At 34.2% G+C, this 19,891-nt stretch overlaps 1 protein-coding gene across 1 annotated transcript; it reads right to left on the bottom strand.

Annotated features, from left to right (window-relative positions):
* Positions 1 to 17,340: 17,340 nt before the first annotated feature.
* LOC133803228 (uncharacterized) lies at positions 17,341 to 18,336 on the bottom strand. The gene has a single exon (XM_062241200.1). It carries the CDS (start codon positions 18,202 to 18,204, stop codon positions 17,710 to 17,712), a length of 495 nt encoding a protein of 164 aa, XP_062097184.1. The 5' UTR covers positions 18,205 to 18,336; the 3' UTR covers positions 17,341 to 17,709.
* Between the last annotated feature and the right edge of the window lie 1,555 nt (positions 18,337 to 19,891).

The following is a 19,891-nucleotide window of genomic DNA, read 5'->3' on the forward strand; positions in this document are numbered from 1 at the left end:
CTCTGGCATTAGCCTCTTCCGCCAAAGGACCATTCGTCGTTGTTTGAGGGTCCCAGAGGCCAGCCAACCTAAGGTTAGCCTCTGTAACTAAATTTTTGACACTCTTCTCAGCATCTGACATGCTGGCTAAGAGTACCGCCCTTGACTCCATCCCTGGAGTTGGGTTTGGTCGCAACCATGGGCCTGGAACACATTGAAAATTCAAGACATTGTGGTGGAAAAACACTAAGTGGAGAAGTCAGCGACGTGAAAATTTTACCTCCTCGTGTGAAAGCCAAGTTGTCTGCGACCAGTTCAGACATAAGGAAGTACTCTTGGTAGTACCTCCCCACGTTGGAGATATGGGTAGTGTCAGTCAGGAAAGTTCGCCGGTTTCCTGATGACAAAGATGGAAGAACCCTGTGCCTTCTTGGTTGGGGTTAGATTTGAGCGAACAGATAGTTGACCTCGTGTGGCGACGGTGCAGGCCATTTTTTCTAGCTATACAAGATATAGAGTGCAGCGAGCATTCTATATCCATTTGGAGTAATTTGGAAAGGAACAACTCTGAAGTAGTTGGATACCCCCTGAAAGAATGCATGAAGAGGCAAAGTAGCACCTGCCTCAACATGAAACCGCGACCAGGCGCTGTAAGCACCCCCGGGCAGATTATCCCTTTGGTCGGGGTTAGGTTTGACTAGGGTCACCCCTGTCAGATGGTATTTGTTTAAGTAGTTGGCAATCATCCTGATCGTCACCCTTCTCTCAGCAACAACATGCCACTCAACATGCCACTCAACATCTGACTAAATAGCGTGTCGAGGATGGGCATGCCTTTGCACATTTGGGTCAGGGATGTTTTCATCTCGACCACTGGTCGAGGGAGCATTAGCAGTAGGCTGATGAGAAGTATTTGGAGTTTTTCTTTTTTGAGCTTTAGTTTTGGTGCGAGCCATATTTTGGGTCGAAACTGGGGAAGTGTTTAGGCTAAGGCGAGAAAAAGGAATGTCTGGTATAAGAGTCCAAGGTTGTTCTTCGTCTTCAAGAAGCTGAACTAAGAGATCGTCATCGATAGGTCTTTCTCCTCCCCACGGGTCTTGCATATGAACTGCAAACAGACAAAGGAGGAGATAAGATGCACAGTCTGGGAACTTATGTTGAGGGTTGGAATAACATTGCTCGCGTCTATCGACGAGCAGCATTCTAACCAAACACTAAGTTTTATGCTAGCAGTTTGAAAAACAGATCAAAAAAGGAAAATAAAAGGTTTTCTAAAAAGAAGACTTTTCAACTCCTAAGGGGCGGGAAAAACCCAGTTTTTCAACTAGTTTAAAATCAAATTTCTACGTCGATTTTACGCCATAAACCTGTGATCCTGACTATCAAACTAATTTCTAACTTATATAGATGAAAAGTACACTGCCCTATCAAGCATCAACAGTATATACAAAATCCTCACAAATCTCTACTCAAGAACACGAAAAGTCTCAGAACTCAAAAATAGTATGCATGGCATCTCAAAGAGTTTAAAAGACAAAGAAAATTACCTGGATGAAGGTTAAAGATATGGAAAAATAGAAGCTTTGGGTCTATAGGATCCTCGGCAAGGCGTCTGGGACCTTCGAAACGCTGAATACTGGTACTGAGTTCTTGAAAAGTTCTTGGCAGAAAATGGTGAGTAAAAAATTATAGGGTGAGCGAAAGGGTTACTTATAGAAGCCGAAGTATGACAAAAAGTAGCAATCATAACTTTCCCTTTTTCGAAGCATGGGGGAATGTAATAGTCGTCAGTGTGGTTTCTTGAAAACTGAAAAGGCTTGATTAGACGTGATTAGGTCACGGTTTTCAAAAATGCACGAGGGCTCTGACAAATTTCGTGGGGCATGTGAAAGGTTGTTTTCCTAAGTTTACGTATTGCTGGTCGCAATAAATAAACTTGGGGGGAAAATGTTATCCAAAAAATAGGCGTGAATGACGTGGCAGACATTTTTAACACGTGACTGACACCTGGCAGAGGTTCTGTTCGACTATCGACCAGTGAGATTCCCCTGACATAGCACCTAGGTCTTATATACGACCAGCCTGGTCGTATACTTCGGATGGTTTGAGAAGATCTTGCGCAGTGATAACGAGATCCGAGATTATCTCCCATAATTCTTGAGTATCCGATTATTTAGTAAATAATATCTGTAACAAACTCATGTAATCCTCCTTGAGTCTATAAATAGAGAAAGATAGCTCAAGGAAGAGGACTCTTGATTTAATTTTTACACTTACAAGAGAATTAGAGCTATTATATTACGATTGTATTGTTCATCTCTCAGGCCGGTGAAACTCAGAGAACCCTATTTCTCTGATCACTCATTTGAGAATTCATATCAATAATAGCTTAAGTGGACGTAGGTCATTACCAGTTCTTGGGGTCGAACCACTATAACTTACTGTGTTCTTTACTGTTTTTGTCATTAAATCTATTCCAACACATCCATCCACATCAAGCGTTTGAATCCGTGTCAGTTGACCAAAACAAGGGTCGACAGTCATAGTTCGGGGGGCGAAAATCTTAAATAGCCTACCTTATATTTTAAAATAGAGTGTAATTACTAGGCTATATATAGTTACTAATTATATAACGGGCAAATACCATTTTGGACATTGTGTTTTACAAAAATTACTTATCGGACCCTGTGTTTTGTTAAATGACAATTCAGACCTCGCGTTTTGTAAAATGGAACAAATAATACCTTGAACCCAATTTTGGTCAAACTTTTTTAAAATTTGACCAAAATGCCCTCAATTTTTATTAATTAATGAATTAATTAAATACTTCAAAATATATTTTAAAATAAAAAATAATTAAAAACGAAATTCTTTCTCCTATTTCTTCTCTTCCTCTTTCTTCTCTCTTCCACATTCCCTTTTAGTTTCAGATCCACCTCTCCCACCAGCCCCCAGCCCTAGCCACCAGCCTCGTCCCTAGCCCAGAACTCGCGCCACCCAGCCCACCTCCGGTCGTCGCAAAAAGAAAACAACGACATGTGTGTCGCTGTAGAAGGCGTGTGTTCTGACCTAATGCGATGACCATTGTTCGCAGAAGGGTTTTTTCAAATTCAAAATTTCAACCACCCTACAGCGATGACATGTCATCGCAATAGATAAGTTTAACAAACAAACAAAAAAAGATTTTCTACTGCAACCGACGTGTCGTCGCTGTAGCACAACTCTACAGCGACGACACCATTTTTCGTCGCTGTAGGCCTATATACATATAGATCTACAACGATGAAATTTTTGTGATGACATGTCGTCTTAAAATACCTTCAGCGATGATTTTCGTATCTACAGCGACGAAAAAAGTTGTTGCAATAAACCTCTTTTCCTGTAGTGAATAATAATTTCTTAACAATGAACACAAAAATATAAATCCTCAAATATACTCTTGAGCAGTTTTATCCCCTTCCCAAAGGAGACAATCTGATGAAACCATCTTATCATGGGTAGTGGGATCCAAGTAGTTGCGAACAAAATTATTCCATACTTTGACTTGTCGTGAGAGGTTTTTTTTCGAGTACATGTAAGTTTTCCTTAATTCGACATGCCTATTGTGTGCCCTTGATAGTTAGCGTCAACGAAGCTTGATTGATAAGCTCATTTGAAAGAGTGTCTAAGAAACTCAAATATTCATCTACAATATCAAGGAAGCCTTATAGCTCATTGATTGCTTTAGGGGCAATCCACTTCAACCTCTGACACTCACTACAACAAAAAAGGTCATTTGCGTCAGTTTATAACTGCCACAATTGAGTTTTTGCGTCAGTTTTATATGTGACGCAGAATCCCATTACGCAAACCAAACTAGCATTTGCGTCAGTGGGGTGTTATATTATAATGTAATATTATATTATATTATATTATAATATAATATTTTAGATTAAATAAATGTGACAAAGAGTGTCACATATTGTAACATATAATAGAAAGTTACAATATTTAGATATATGAGATATATCCAAATAATGTAACATATTTGGTGTTACAAATTTGTAACTTCCAAATATTACCCTTTATTGTGTAAATTTGGTGTTACACAATATTGAGATGAATTTCATAAAGCCATTTGAGAAATGGATGTTAGAGATATGATTTAAACCCCAATAATATGTTTTGGGGGTTACAAAATCATTTGGGAGGGTTTGGAACCGTTTGGAAAAACAACACAAAATTTTGTGCTGAAAATGGTCAATGGTCGCGGCCTGTGGGACAGAGAGTAGTGGCTGCGACCACTAATGTCTCTCGCTGCGACCACAGGCCAAAACTGACAATTTTTTTAGTTTTTTCAATCTTTGTTGAACGACTCATAAAACCAAAATAACTCCAATATCTCAATTTTAATTCCATATTAATCAAATTAAATATTGGTAACAGCCATGGGGGTTGGTGGAATTTGAAATTCAAAGGGTGTCTCTAAACTCTATAAATAAGAGTCTATAGCTCACTTGAAAGACATAACATTTCTATCCATTAGAGCACTTGGCTAGAAACACATTGAGGCTTGATAATTCCATAAAGCATTTCCTTTAATCTGAGAGAGATCCCTTTGTGCTTGAGTTAGGGGGAAATAAGCTTTTGGACAAAGGTTTTAAACCTTGTTCAAGTTGGTGATCCCCAACCCTCTTCACTTAGGTTGTGTAAGTGAGAGTTTACTTGTGTTTCTGTTCTTACATTTTATTCTATTGCTTTTCTTCTTATTCCCTTGTTCTATTTACTTGTAACTTTTGTTTAGAGTTTTAATCTTCTCTTTTGTTTCAAACACCTTTACTTTACTTGTAATCTTTTGCTTAGAGTTGTATTTTTCACTATACTATTCTTCTTCTCTTCTTCTTCTTCTTCTTCTTTTTGTTTATTTGTACTTTCAGTTATAGAGTTGTAACCTTATTTAATCAATCAATATTTATTTGTAATATTATTGCATAGAGTTGTATTTTCTTACCATTTCCATTGAGGCAAATACTATTTTTCCTAACATTCAAATGCTTAACCCTTGTTTGTTTCAATGTAAGGTGAGACCATCAAGATAATGAATCAAGACCTAGTGATGTTGGATAGGTTTGATGGATCCAATTTCACTAGGTGGCAAGACAAGGTGAGATTCCTTTTGACCACTCTCAAAATCGTCTACATTCTAGAATCCACTCTAGAACCTCTCACAACGCCATCCAACAAGGACACTCCCGAAGAGGTGGAGAAAAGAAGGAAGATGGAGGAGGACAATCTCCTTTTTTGGGGTCATACCCTCAATGCCCTTTCCGATAGGCTCTATGAACTCTACACCGAGACCAAATCAGCCAAGGAGATACGGGATGCAATTGAGACAAAGTTCAAGGCGGAAGAGGAAGGTACCAAAAAGTTTTTTGATATCTCAATACTTTGATTTCAAATTTTTTGGTGATAAACCTATTCTTCCTCAAATTCATGAATTGTAAATAATTGTTAACAAATTGAAAGTGTTAAAGATTGAGCTTCCCGAGGCCTTTCAAGTTGGTGCTATAGTGGCTAAATTACCACCAACTTGGAAGAGCTATAGGAAAAGAATCCTTCATAAAAATGAGGATTATTCTTTGGAGGAAATCCAAAAGCATATTCGAATTGAAGAGGAATCGATATGTAGAGATAAACTTGTGGAAGGGTCTAATGGAGAGACTTCCAAACCAAATGCGGTGTCACAACCAAAACATCCCAAAAACAAAGGGAAAAAGGGTAATGAGAAATCCCTGGGTCCAAAAACCAACCCAAACAAGTTTAAGGGCGAGAAAGGTCCTTGCTTTGTTTGTGGGAAAAAAAGGGTCACTGTGCTAGAGAGTATAGGCATAGAAAAGTTCAACAAGGGCCTAAGGTAAATGCAACTCAAGAGGAAAACATAGTTGCTACCCTTAGTGAGGTGAATGCGGTCCAAGGCAAGGTCAAAGGGTGGTGGTATGATACATGTGCCACTGTCCATGTCACCTATGACAAATCATTGTTCAAGACCTTTGAGGAGTCAAAGGGCAACCATGAGATTCAAATGGGCAATAAGGGCAAATCCAAGGTACTTGGTGAAGGTACCATTGAAGTCTTTTTCACCTCCGGCAAGAAAGTTACATTAGTGAATGTACTTTATGTTCCTGAAATGAGTAGAAACTTGGTAAGTGGTGATTTGCTTGGCAAGCCCGACATTAAAGCCGTTTTTGAGTCCGGTAAACTTATACTTACCAAATCAAATGTATTTTTGGGAAATGGGTACTCTTGTGAGGGAATGGTTAAATTGTGCACCAATGATGTAACTTTCAATGTTGTCAATAAAAATGCTAATTCCACCTATATTGTTGAGTATGATTCTTTATTTTTGTGGCGTCTTAGACTATCGCATATAGGTTTTTCAACCATGAAAAGAGTAGTAAAATGTGGTATGATTTCATGCAATATTAAAAACTATGGTAAATGTGAAACATGTGTTATGGAAAAAATGATTAAGAAACCATTTCCTAGTGTAGAAAGATCATCTAATTTATTAGATTTAATCCATAGTGATCTTTGTGAATTAAATGGTGTTTTAACTAGAGGTGGTAAAAGGTATTTTCTTACTTTTATAGATGATTTTAGTAGATATACCTATGTGTTTCTTTTAAAGCATAAAGATGAAACTTTTGATGCTTTTAAATTGTATAAATTAGAAGTTGAAAATCAACTAAATAAAAAGATTAAGGTGCTAAGAAGTGATAGAGGAGGAGAGTACTTCTCTAATGAATTCAATACATTTTGTGAAGAAAATGGTATAATTTATGAGTGCACTGCACCTTATACACCACAACACAATGGTGTTGCCGAAAGGAAAAATATGACTTATTTAGAGATGATAAATTTTATGTTGGTGTTTTCTAAGTTGAACTTCAACTTATGGGGTGAAGCGCTATTAACCGCTTGTCACATTCTTAATCAAATACCGATGAAGAAAAATGAGATATCTCCATATGAGTTATGGAAAGAAAACCCAATATAGGGTACTTCAAAGCGTGGGTGTGTCTTGCATGTTGTAAGAAAAACGAACCTAATAGAACAAAGTTATGTTCAAGAGCCATAAAGTGTGCTTTTGTTGGTTATGCCAACAATAGTAAAGCTTATAGGCTATTAGACTTAGATTCTAATATTGTGATTGAATCTAGAGAAGTTTAATTTTTTGAGAATATGTTATGTGACAACAATTCTCAAGCTTCAACATCTCTAAAGGAGAATTTGTTATATGAGAACAATTCTCAAGCTTCTACATCCAAAGTTGATTCTCAAGAGGAGAATTCTCAAAAGAATGTAAAGCAACCCTTTGAACCTAGAAGAAGCAAAGACTTAAAAATCATAAAAGTCAAGTAGTGGATGAGATAGATTCTCAATGAATTTCATTCTACATGGTAGAAGGAAATAAAGAGGAAGTCATTAGGAAAATTCCTATTGTACTTCTCATTGAGGATGATCCTAAGACTTAAAGAAAAGCTATGCAATCGAGAGATAGTGCATTTTGGAAAGAAGCCATCAATGATGAGATGGATTCCATTATTTCCAACAACACTTGGGAATTGGTAGATCTCCCACTGGGGTCTAAGCCAATTGGGTGTAAGTGGGTATTTAGGAGAAAATACCACAATGGCGGCACTATCCAAACCTTTAAAGCTAGATTAGTAGCTAAAGGGTTTAGGCAAAAAGAGGGTATCGATTATTTCGATACCTATGCGCCTGTTGCAAGAACAACTTCTATAAGAATTTTGTTCGTTTTAGCTTTTATACACAAATTGTATGTTCATAAAATGGATGTCAAAATAACATTTCTTAATGGTGACCTCAATGAGGAGGTCTATATGGAACAACCCGAAGGGTTTGTCCTACCAAAATATGAACATAAAGTATGTAGACTTGTAGAATCCTTATATGGATTGAAACAAGCTCCCAAGCAATGGCATAGAAATTTGATCAAGCCATCATGTCTAATGGGTTTAGACATAACAATGGAGACAAGTGTTTGTATTCCAAAACTTGTAAAGGATATGTGATCATTGTTTGCTTATATGTGGATGACATGCTTAGTCTAAGTAATAGCATGAAAGGGATAGAAGAAACGAAGAGGTTTCTATCATCAACCTTTAAGATGAAAGATCTTGGAGAAGTTGACACCATACTTGGTATCAAAGTAAAGAAACATAGTGAGGGTTTTGCGTTAGGGCAAGCCCATTATGTTGAGAAAGTATTGAACAAATTTAACCATCTCAAGGTTAAAGATGCCAATACTCCATTCGATCATAGTGTAAAACTAGAGAAGAATGAAGGAAGAGCGGTGGCTCAATTGGAGTACGCTATTGCTATAGGGAGTCTAATGTACGCTGCCCAATGTACTAGACCTGATATAGCATTTGCGGTAAGTAAACTTAGTAGGTTTACAAGTAATCCAAGTGTGGATCACTGGAAGGCTATTGGAAGAGTCCTAGGTTATCTCAAGAAAACCAAAGGACTAAGCCTTCACTACTCCAAATTTCCTTCAATCTTAGAAGGATATACAGATGCAAGTTGGATATCCAATCTTGGGGACAACTTGTCCACAACTGGTTGGGTATTTACACTTGGTGGAGGTGCAATTTCTTAGGGTTCCAAAAAACAAACCTGTATATCTCATTCCACTATGGAAGCAGAGTTTATTGCTCTAGCTGCTACCGGCAAAATGGCCGAATGGTTAAGGGATCTGTTGATAGAGATTCCCCTAATCAAAGAGAATGTATCTACTATATCGATACATTGTGATAGCCAAGCGACATTGGCTAGAGTATACAGCGGAGTGTATAATGGGAAGTCTAGACATATTAGTCTAAGACATGGATATGTAAGAAAATTGATTCAAATAGGAGTCATCTCAATATCCTATGTGAGAACAAGTGAAAATCTGGCGGATCCTTTCACTAAGCCACTAACGAGGGATTTAGTGGCTGCATTATCTCGAGGGATGGGACTTAAACTCCCTAAAGAGGTTCACGATTGATGGTAACCTATCTTAACACTAGTTATTTAACTAGTGTTAGGTTCAATAGGTAACAACAAGTCAATCAAGTGAATATTAGTTGTACTCAAAACAAGTCTCATCTAAGATATTGAGTACTAGTGAGTTATCGAGTTGAGGGTTAAAACTGAAAAGTTTTTTAATAGAATTCAGTCTTGTGAAGACAAGTATTTTTGGTAACAATATACTGTAAGAATTCTACCTGTATGGACCTAGGGGTGGTGCCGCCTCTCATAAGAATTGGGAGTATTCTCAAGAACGTCCATGAATGGAAAGTGCACATGGCCATTAATGGTGCAAAGCGAGACATAGAGGTCTCAAGTGAACATCGCAAAGGTGTGTCTGCTATCACCAATTTGTTATCACGAAAAGATGGTTCAATGCCCAGTGCAACCAAATTTTTGAAAAATTTTGTGATAATTACACTACAGTAATGTTCAAGTTGAAAAACACTTTGCTTTATGCACTAATGCAATGACTCCTATAAGAGAAAGTTCTTATTTAATCAAGTGGGGAATATGTTATATTTTAAAATTTAATGATTGATTAAATAAGTGTTATAATAGATAACTATTTAATCTAGTGGGGGAATGTTATATTATAATGTAATATTATATTATAATATAATATTTTAGATTAAATAAATGTGACAAAGAGTGTCACATATTGTAACATATAATAGAGAGTTACAATATTTAGATATATGAGATATATCCAAATAATGTAACATATTTGGTGTTACAAATTTGTAACTCCAAATATTACCCTTTATTGTGTAAATTTGGTGTTACACAATATTGAGATGAATTTCATAAAGCCATTTGAGAAATGACTGTTAGAGATATGATTTTAACCCCAATAATATGTTTTGGGGGTTACAAAATCATTTGGGAGGGTTTGGAACCGTTTGGAAAAACAACACAAAATTTTGTGCTGAAAATGGTCAGTGGTCACGGCCACTGAATGTTGGTGGCCGCGGCCTGTGGGACAGAGAATAGTGGCCACGGCCACTAATGTCTCTAGCCGCAGCCACAGGCCAAAACTGACCATTTTTTTAGTTTTTTCAATCTTTGTTGAATGGCTCAAAATACCCAAATAACTCCAAAATCTAATTTTTAATTCCATATTAATACAATTAAACATTGGTAACAACCATGGGGATTGGTAGTTTTTGAAATTCAAAGGGCGTCTTTAAACTCTATAAATAGGAGCCTATAGCTCACTTGAAAGACATAACATTTCTACCCATTAGAGCACTTGGCTAGAAACACCTTGAGGCTTGATAATTCCATAAAACATTTCTTTTAATCTGAGAGAGATCTCTTAGTGCTTGAGTTAGAGGGAAATAAGCTTTTGGACAAAGGTTTTAAACCTTGTTCAAGTTGGTGATCCTCAACCCTCTTCACTTAGGTTGTGTAAGTGAGAGTTTACTTGTGTTTCTGTTCTTACATTTTATTCTATTGCTTTTCTTCTTATTCCCTTGTTCTATTTACTTGTAACTTTTGTTTAGAGTTGTAATCTTCTCTTTTGTTTCAAACACCTTTACTTTACTTGTAATCTTTTGCTTAGAGTTGTATTTTTCACTATACTATTCTTCTTCTTTTTGTTTATTTGTACTTTCAGTTATAGAGTTGCAACCTTATTTAATCAATCAATATTTATTTGTAATATTATTGCATAAAGTTGTATTTTCTTACCATTTTCATTGAGGCAAATACTATTTTTCCTACACATGGGGAACTGTCACAAATCTGGCATTTGTGGCAGTGCCCCACTCATGCAAACACCAGTCTGGTTTGCGTCAGTTAAACACTGCCACAAATGTTAAAAACGAGTTTTTTTTTTGCGTCAGTTGGGAACTGTCACATAAAGTATTAGCTAGGGAAATTACAAATATTTATGCCAATCTCCCTGGCCTATTTTGATAAAAAAAAAACAACAGCAGAAATAAAAAAACAATAGTATAAATAGAAAAACAACTGTATACATTTTTTTAAACATTTATCTAAAGTTAACATTTGTGATCAAAACTACAAAAGTAATTCAGATTTCAAAGTTAATCTATGTATATATGTACTTTTGTGTTCTAAATTTCTAAGTATTAAACCTACTTAAACTAAAATTTCCTCACCAACTTGCTCATTTGCTAACTGAGATACGCCATAATTGATTCAGTCCACTCATCCTGTATCTCGTTGATTTCATCAGCCGAATATGGTGTCGTATTCGTAAACTAATTAGAAAATATTTAAAATAATAAGTTAGAAATCATCCAAATAAAATCATGAACGATAGTTTAAATGAAAATTAAAAGGTAAAACAATACCTCATTTTTCAAGTAGGTCTTTGGTCTAGGCTGTGAAATCAACTCTCTAGCAAACTTCATAATGTAAAAGCTACACTCGGTTGGCCCAGTCTGGTTTCGACACTATTACAACATAGTTATCCAAATTTAAGTATTATATTTAGCAAGTTATTATAATAAAAATATGTCAAAAACTTTAATACGATAAGTAATATAATTTACTTACCTTAGAAACACAAACTTTTAGATTGATTGACTCTTTTTGTCTTCGGTGTGTATCATATTGATCGAATGCCCTACACACAATATTAATATTTACCCATATATGAGTTTGAAATGAAATCATAAATTAATTAAGTAATATGTATAACTTACATGATAATTATCTCCTTGATTTCCGGACGAAAATGTGAGTTTACAGGATCCAAAAAAGCTACCGAATGACTGTGTGGCTGAATTAATACTAACATCCAATGATAGCTACGATAAAAAAATTTGTGTATGTTATTTATCAATAAACAAAATATATGAATATAAAATTAAGTTGACTTACTTGTTGTTCCAAGGACAAAGTAGAAACTGTGTCTCTAGCTCCATCTGAAGATCCGATCAAAGATATTTTAGCACGTATTCCACTGGTTCCTGCATTAGTGGACACTAAAGCGGGATGCATGAAAGTATACATGTGGTCCAATCCCTTCGTTTGCACTAAATCATTGAGGAAGCTACATATAATTAAAAAAGTTAATAAACTATTAAATTGCAAGTTAAACTAAATAAACTAAAAGATTATAAACACCATTGTACCTCATATATAATGCTAGCCCAGTCTGTCCAATCATCTCAAAGTTGCAAAAATGGAGGATATTATCTTTCCCTAACAGAGCGATAGTTTGGAATCCAAATACCCTTTCAACAATTGGAATTTCTACCACGCGTCAACTTTCCATTTATCAATAAACTTCACCAAACACTTCAACATTCTTGTCATAGGCACTTCTGTAGGCTCCTGTGTCAATGCCTCTATTATTTTCTTTGATTGTCTTGGTTGTTGAGTAGAGGGCGCAAGTGGCTCTTTTGTTCAAAATACTTATTATTCTTAGATGGTCCCTCATCAGTGACTTTCATTCTTTCTCCGTTACCACACTTAACACAAGGACAATGAATACTATTAGGAGATTGAGTATTTCTTGCACAAAATTCCAAGAAAAACTCAACTCCATTCCTATATTTCACGGATAACCTATCCGCTGACATCCAATTTCTATCCATTGTCAAACTTCACACAAAAAAAAAAAAAAAAACAAAGCAACAAACATTAACAATTAGGTTCGTGGATTACCTAATTGACAAGTAAATAAAGGAAACAATATGTCCAAAAAAATTGGGCAGCATTTCTCCTATTTCTATCACATTTCCCAAATTTAAAATGTGCATTTATACAACACATGGTATACACAAAAATATTCAACAAATCAATCAAACATGCATAATTCTCATATTACTAAATCTTAAAAAAATTGGGTATCATTTCCCCTATTTCTATCATATTTCCCAAAATTTAAATAAACTTATATTCATCACATAAACACAACAAACAAATTAATCAATCAAACATGCATAATTACAGCCTTATATCACCGCAACACACAGTCCAAGAACCTATCTCCACTATTTTATAATTCATACATTCCACTAAGTTCAATATCTTAATTATACATTAAGGTGTAAAATATTACATCTAATATAAAATCTCCAAAGCTTGATCTCACCAACAAAGTTGTCAACAAAATATCTACTCAAATATAACAATAAACAAAAAAAATAATAAAAAAAGTTGACAAAATATAAAGAAAAATATATTAAAGCTATATTGTAACTAAATAAACAATAAAGTGCTTAAAGAAAACAAATAATTTGTTATATGTACTCATTTAAATACTTAAACCCGAAATAAAATATTTAAAAAAAAAAAACTTAACAAATCACATAAAGAAAAATCGACTATAAATATCCTAACTAAATCAATAATAAAATATAACTTAAAGAAAACAAACAATTTAATATATACATACTTAACCAATTAAACCCAAAATTTAAAAAGTTAACAAAATATAAACAAAAATTTACTCAAAATATTCAAACTAAATAATTAATAAAGTGAAACTTATACAAAATATATACATTAATATATATATATAATCATTTACATAAGTAAATTTGAAATTAAATTAAATTTAAAAAAAATGAAAAAGTTCACAAAAAATAAAGCAATTATAATAAAAAAAATTCTAAAAAAATAAAATATTAAAATGAAAAGTTTAAACCTAAAACAATTACATAATCATTAAAATAAAACTATCCAAAAATTAAAAAATCCGAAATATAGTCAATTTATAAAAAAAAAAATTCACAAAAATTCAATTTAAATCATAAAAATTAATAAAATTGCACTTACTTGTGGTAATTGAGCAATGTGAGTTCTTAAATTAGAAAACCCCAAAAAACTAAGAAAGTTTATGGGTTTTCAACAATAATCTTCAAAAATGCAAAATCTATACAAAATATTAAAAAAACAACTATGTATAAGGTTCATAAACATATATACATCATTATTTTTACATTAAAATTGAAAAAGCTTACCAAAATGAGGGAAAAACGAATGAGGCGCCGCTGGTTCTCTCCATTTTTTCTTTGAAACTTTTTAGGGTAATGTGGCTCTGTCGGGGAAGAAATGGGGCTTATTTACTGAACATGCCATTTGCGTTAGTGGCCCATTGACGGTAACGACCCGTTTGCGTCAGTGCCGTTTGCATCAGTGGGGCACTGATGCAAACAGGTTGTTACTGTCAGTGGCCACTGACGCAAATTGTCCCGTTAACAACATCCGTGGCCCACTGACGTAAACGGCCCCGTTCAACTCCCTCAGTGTATGTTATGACGCAATTGCCCCCGCATTTGTGGCAGTGCCCAACTGCCGCAAAAACTAATTATTGGTCAACAGCGTCAGTCAACTGCATTGACTGACACAATTGTCATTTTTTGTAGTAGTGACTATAACCGTGGTGACCTCGGGGTGTAGCCAATTTGCATAAAATTCCTTAAGTACAGCAACCAAAGGTGACTCAAGGTGCTTACACAAAATTTTTGCCACCCCCTCCAATATAATATTTAAAATAAAATATGACAAGTCCAAAGTAGGAGAGTTCGTTGCAGGGAAACTTCACTCATACAATAACTAAAGCTCGACTATTTAATGGATTTTAAAAAAAAAATTACAATGTACATTTTCACTTTTATTGCAAGCCCTAGCTTTCACTTTTGCATTTCACCTTGGGAATGCCCAACTGCACCACCAAAATATCCCCTATCATAACCCTTATCAAATCTAGCCACCTCCCCATCACTACTGTCAACTTCCGCAACCCTCAAGTCTAGTTTGCATCGCTGGTGTAGTCTCTCACACGCCTCATGGGCCTAGCTAGTCTGATGGCAGCTTAAGCCCAATCTATCTAGTACTGTCGCCATCGTGCAACATCTATTGGAAATGGTATGGTAGAGCTTTAAAATCCCATCGTCCAAAGATCGACTCCCTTCACAAGCCTTCACTCTTCTTCCTCAAGACTAGGGAAGCAGGATGCCTGAAGTTGATTACGTTATACAATGCTCGTAGTGAAGACCCGAGGAGATGACATTGAAGCATGTCACACATTTCCTGATGTCTGCCATGCTTAGGAGGCAACTATTAGGGGTGGATTTCTAAGTCGAATGGTGAAGTCTGAAATGGTTATCATGGGCCTAAGCTGACTATGTACCCATTTGAGCGTTCATGGTTTTGGTTTAGGCCATGGCCTATGAAATTCCTTTTTTCTTAATTTAATTACCAAGTAATTTTAAGCCTTTACTAAATGCAGAATGATCCTATGCTGATGGGTCAAACATACAATCCAATTAATCAGACATTAATACTATTAGTTCAGATTTAAACTAAAAATCAACACACGAGATTTTTACATAGTTCGGTTACCCTAGTCCATGGAGCTACGCTCAGAGAAGAAACTTATTAGTAATGAACACAAATACAAAAGCAATGACTTATACAAAATTAGACTCCCTCTAGATTATTGTTGCATTCTTTTGTATCACTCCACCAATCTCGTTTCTGTTGTAGTCAGCTGCTATACTCAAACTCCCTTCGATGAAGTTTGACTGCTTTCTTCCTTCCGAAGAAAGACTTGCTTAACTCCTCTCTCGAAGGCCTTTATGCTTTCTTCCTCCCGAAGAAAGACTTAGAGCAACTCTCCTCCCAAAGACTGTATAAGCATCCACAATGGAAAATACACATTGAATCCTAAGGACTAATGTGTATAAATAAAATGTGCAACATGCACAATAAAATGAGAATAAGTATTTCCAGTCTTAATCTCACAAACATACAATATTCACTCTTCACAATGATAAACAATGTAGACTTTGAAGAAGTGAGTTTCCCAAGCTGCAAGGACTCCTATTTATAGCAGGCAGAGGTCCTTATTTCGTAGCTCACAAAATAAGGGAAGAATATCCCTATTAGGAAAGTCTGACAAACGGATTAGTCAGTTTCCCAAATTGTTCAAGCAGTTACCCAAACTGCTCACCTAGTTAGACAATTTGACAACTCAGCATGAACCTGGACAGACAAGAAAGGGAAACAAGCCACCACCCTTTGATACGAAAATCTCAAGGTACTATTCATAATCAATTAAAGAAAATCATCCAGAAATAAATAGAATTGATTTATGAATGATGGAATAAAAATACATAATAGAAATCACATTATTTAAGGAAAAAACTAAAGATATTTTATTTTCATAAAAACTATTTGATTAAATAAAAATAAAACAAGGTGAGATTTCCATAAAAATGATTGAGTAATTATAAAAATGCCAAAATAATTTTGCCAATTTTTGGACTTTACAGCCTAGGTTCTTGGGTTCCCTTTACAAGCGCACCAAGTGCCAAGTGCCAAGTGCTAGGCTCATGGCCTCAAGTTGTGCCCCGTACGGAGGATTTCGTGGATATTGTCCAAACTCTTAGAATGAAATATATTTAATGTGCAGTGCATATATAAATTTATACAAAGTAAATATAACTCGCCTTCGATCGGTAAAGATTAGCTCAAAAAATTGGCAAGGCATTCTTTTCATATATTGCAGGGTATGAAAAACAATACAAAGAAAGGAACCTCTTATTTGCTAACACATGTAGGAAAAGAAAAACACATCAAAGAGTGTTGCAATCCCTCTAGAATAAAACCTACACAATGACAAACAATGAGCTGGCTGACAGAGCAAAGCTTTGCAGTAGCAGAATATAAACCAAGGCAAGGGATTCTGCTGCACATGGAATTAATCGTTGAAAAAATTCATTTATTTTGTTCTTTCAACTTTTTTTTTTGCTAATAAAGATCTAAAATTTGAAAAAACATATAAATGATTTGAGTAAACTTAACTTCTATGAACAGATAGCCTAAAATTTAATATTAATGGAAAATAATTCCCATCTAATAAGTAAATCTACAATATTCCTATTTAAAATCATACAGTTTCCCTCACGTATTACAAATTTAGTATTTCATGAATTAAGTGAAAATTCTCAGCTTGTGTTGTGGGGCTTTGTCATTCTATAGCTTTAAGTTCATTCAATCATATTAATTGGCTTTCTAGGAGGGGTGGCAAAGAGACAAAGAGGAAGAGATACAAAGAAGAAACTCGAGAAAAACATATAGAAGAAGAAGAAGAAGAAGAAGAAGAAGAGAAAACTGGAGGACCAAAAATCTCCAAAAGACAATTTTTCATTTAATTCCTTTGTGGGATTCAATTCCGGAGCTGGAGAGTCGCTAGTGGTGGAGGAAAGAGTCGCCATGAACAGAGAACAGAATGAACGAAAATTGCAGAGAGAGAATCAGAGATTGGCTCTTGATACCATGTGAAGAAAACCAAGAACAGAAGAAGAAACGAATAGCTACTGATTCTCATTCACTGAACGAATATACAGAAGGTTTATATATACAAGTCTGTTACAAAACATAACCAACGGACTCAACAAAATCTATAACAGAAAACAACTCTGTATACCAGTAACTAACTCAAAACAAATATGATTGTCATTCTATATAGCTTAAAACTGAAGGCAGTTAATTTATAATTTCATAATTTGTTTCCATTTAATACCATGCCCCCACAAGAACAGAAGGGAAAAAAAATACTGATTTGTAATTTCCAAAACACGACATATTTATGAAACTAATATCAGAAAATAATTACAATACTAAACTTATTAATCCAGTTCAGACCAGTAGGCAGTAAAACAAAATTCACCAAGCTCGGCTACGCTTATGATGACGAGGATGAGGATGAGGATGAGGATGAGGATGATGAAGCAAGAAAAGCTTTTTCAAGACCTTCAAAACCATAACCACTGGAGGTTTATTATCTGTGGTTGATCTTCTAGACACCTTCAAAGGCTGATGAGCACAGCCCACGGCCTTGATCTTCTCGGCATCTACCGTTCTTGATGAGCTACTTCTCGACAGTTCTTCGTTGAAGTTTTCCCACAACAAGTCCATCCTTTCGTCTTCGTCTTCGTCTTCGTCTTGCTCCTCATGATCTCTTTTTACTACCTTTTCATCATGAACATTTTTAAGTATGGCTAATTTTTCTGGTGCAACACTAGTACTCGCACTAATTTCTTCATCTTCATCATCTTGGGTGGCGGAGGTTGCGGGAGATAAATGCCACAAAGGTGGAGAATCCATACAAGATGGGAAGTTTTCTGTTGGGAAGCTGAAATCTTCCCTGCTGCTGCTCATGGCTTCGGACTAATGTTTCAACTTTCAACTAACTCACTTTTTTCATTATTATTTTGTAGAGCGAAACAGGAGTGTATATGGTAAGGGGTGTTAGTTTTTTCGAAGTTTTAGTTCAACTGCTTTTACAATATTAACTTATATTTATATATATATATATGTAATAGTAGTTAAGAGGAGGTTTATTTATTTATTTGGTTTTCTTTTGTCGGATGCGTGTTCAATTCTGTGTTTTCTTTTAAATGAAAATATTTTTCGTTATTTCTTTTTCTATAAAGGGTTTTCTATAAAGGGTTTCAAAATACCTTATATATTTATTTATGGTATACCTATAAAAAGTGTACATAATTAAACACTAGCGATCGTATTGCTGGAGATTTAATTTCCTTCACATTTAAAATTACTCTCAATAAAATTTACTTTTTTTTTGGTCGGGTAATAAATTTACTTGTTGAATTGAAAGAAATTGTGTTTTTCGTGAGGAAGTGTAAGAAGGGGACGGCTCATCTACCGGCGGAATGATAGGAGAATTTTTATTTTTAATTATTATCTATAATTTTCCACAATGTCCACTTGTTGGGTGTTGACTCTTGCTTGATCGAGAATGACACCCAAAACGCTTGGTTTTGATTATATGTATCTATATAATTCAAAACTAATAATTGAAAAATTCGATGAGTTTTGAAATATATATATTATATAATGTGAAAAATAAAACCATTAATGGAAAGTTTCAACTTCTCAACTCAAAGTGCATTATGTATACTCTTTTATTATATATATATATATATATATCAATGGTTAGTACACACAAATAGATATTAATAATTACGATGATGTAGCAATATAGTGATTTGGTATAGCAAGTCATAAATAAGTAAATATTTTTTTCTACATTAATTTCGAATTTAGTTATTTTTTTGGTATAATTAATGTTATTTCCAACCAATAAGAGACATTATCTATATTTAGAAATTGACATGCATTTAAAAAATGAAAAATTTACAATATTAAATTTTCATAACAAATACACATTTTTCATCAAGTAACCTTTCAAAAAATTTGAAAAAATCAAAATTTATTTTTAAAAATATTAATTAACAACTATAAATATGGACCATTAATCAATATATATTTATATATAAATATATACACAGTTAATAATGGACCGGACCCTATGTTTTATTATCATAGACCCCAATATTGGGTCAATATCATGATATTGTCATTATTAAATATATATATCGGATATTCAAGAGGACATCTTGAAGAAAGCACATATAGAAGACTTGGTGTTTCTTTGAGATTAAGAGTACTAATCCAAATTAAAATATTTTAAATAAATTAATATGATTCTAACATAAACAACATTTAAATCTTAAATATTTTTATTTTGTTATAGAAATGCTTGTATAGTTTTATATTTATCATATATTTTTAAATATTTTTTAATTTAGTAATTTTATATTAACAAACTACATTAATATATATAAATTTTTTAATATAGATTTTATTATACACTATAATATTATTTTTGCTTCTCATAATATTTTTAAATTATAATTTATCAAAGACTACTAGATTATTATACTATGATCATTCTAATTATAATTTTAGCTAGACTGACTAGTTATAATATATATATACAATTATATGTATATATTATATAATATTGTTATACCCAGATTTC

This window comes from Humulus lupulus, chromosome X (genome assembly GCF_963169125.1).
Source record: "Humulus lupulus chromosome X, drHumLupu1.1, whole genome shotgun sequence".
Classification (NCBI taxonomy): Eukaryota; Viridiplantae; Streptophyta; class Magnoliopsida; order Rosales; family Cannabaceae; genus Humulus; species Humulus lupulus.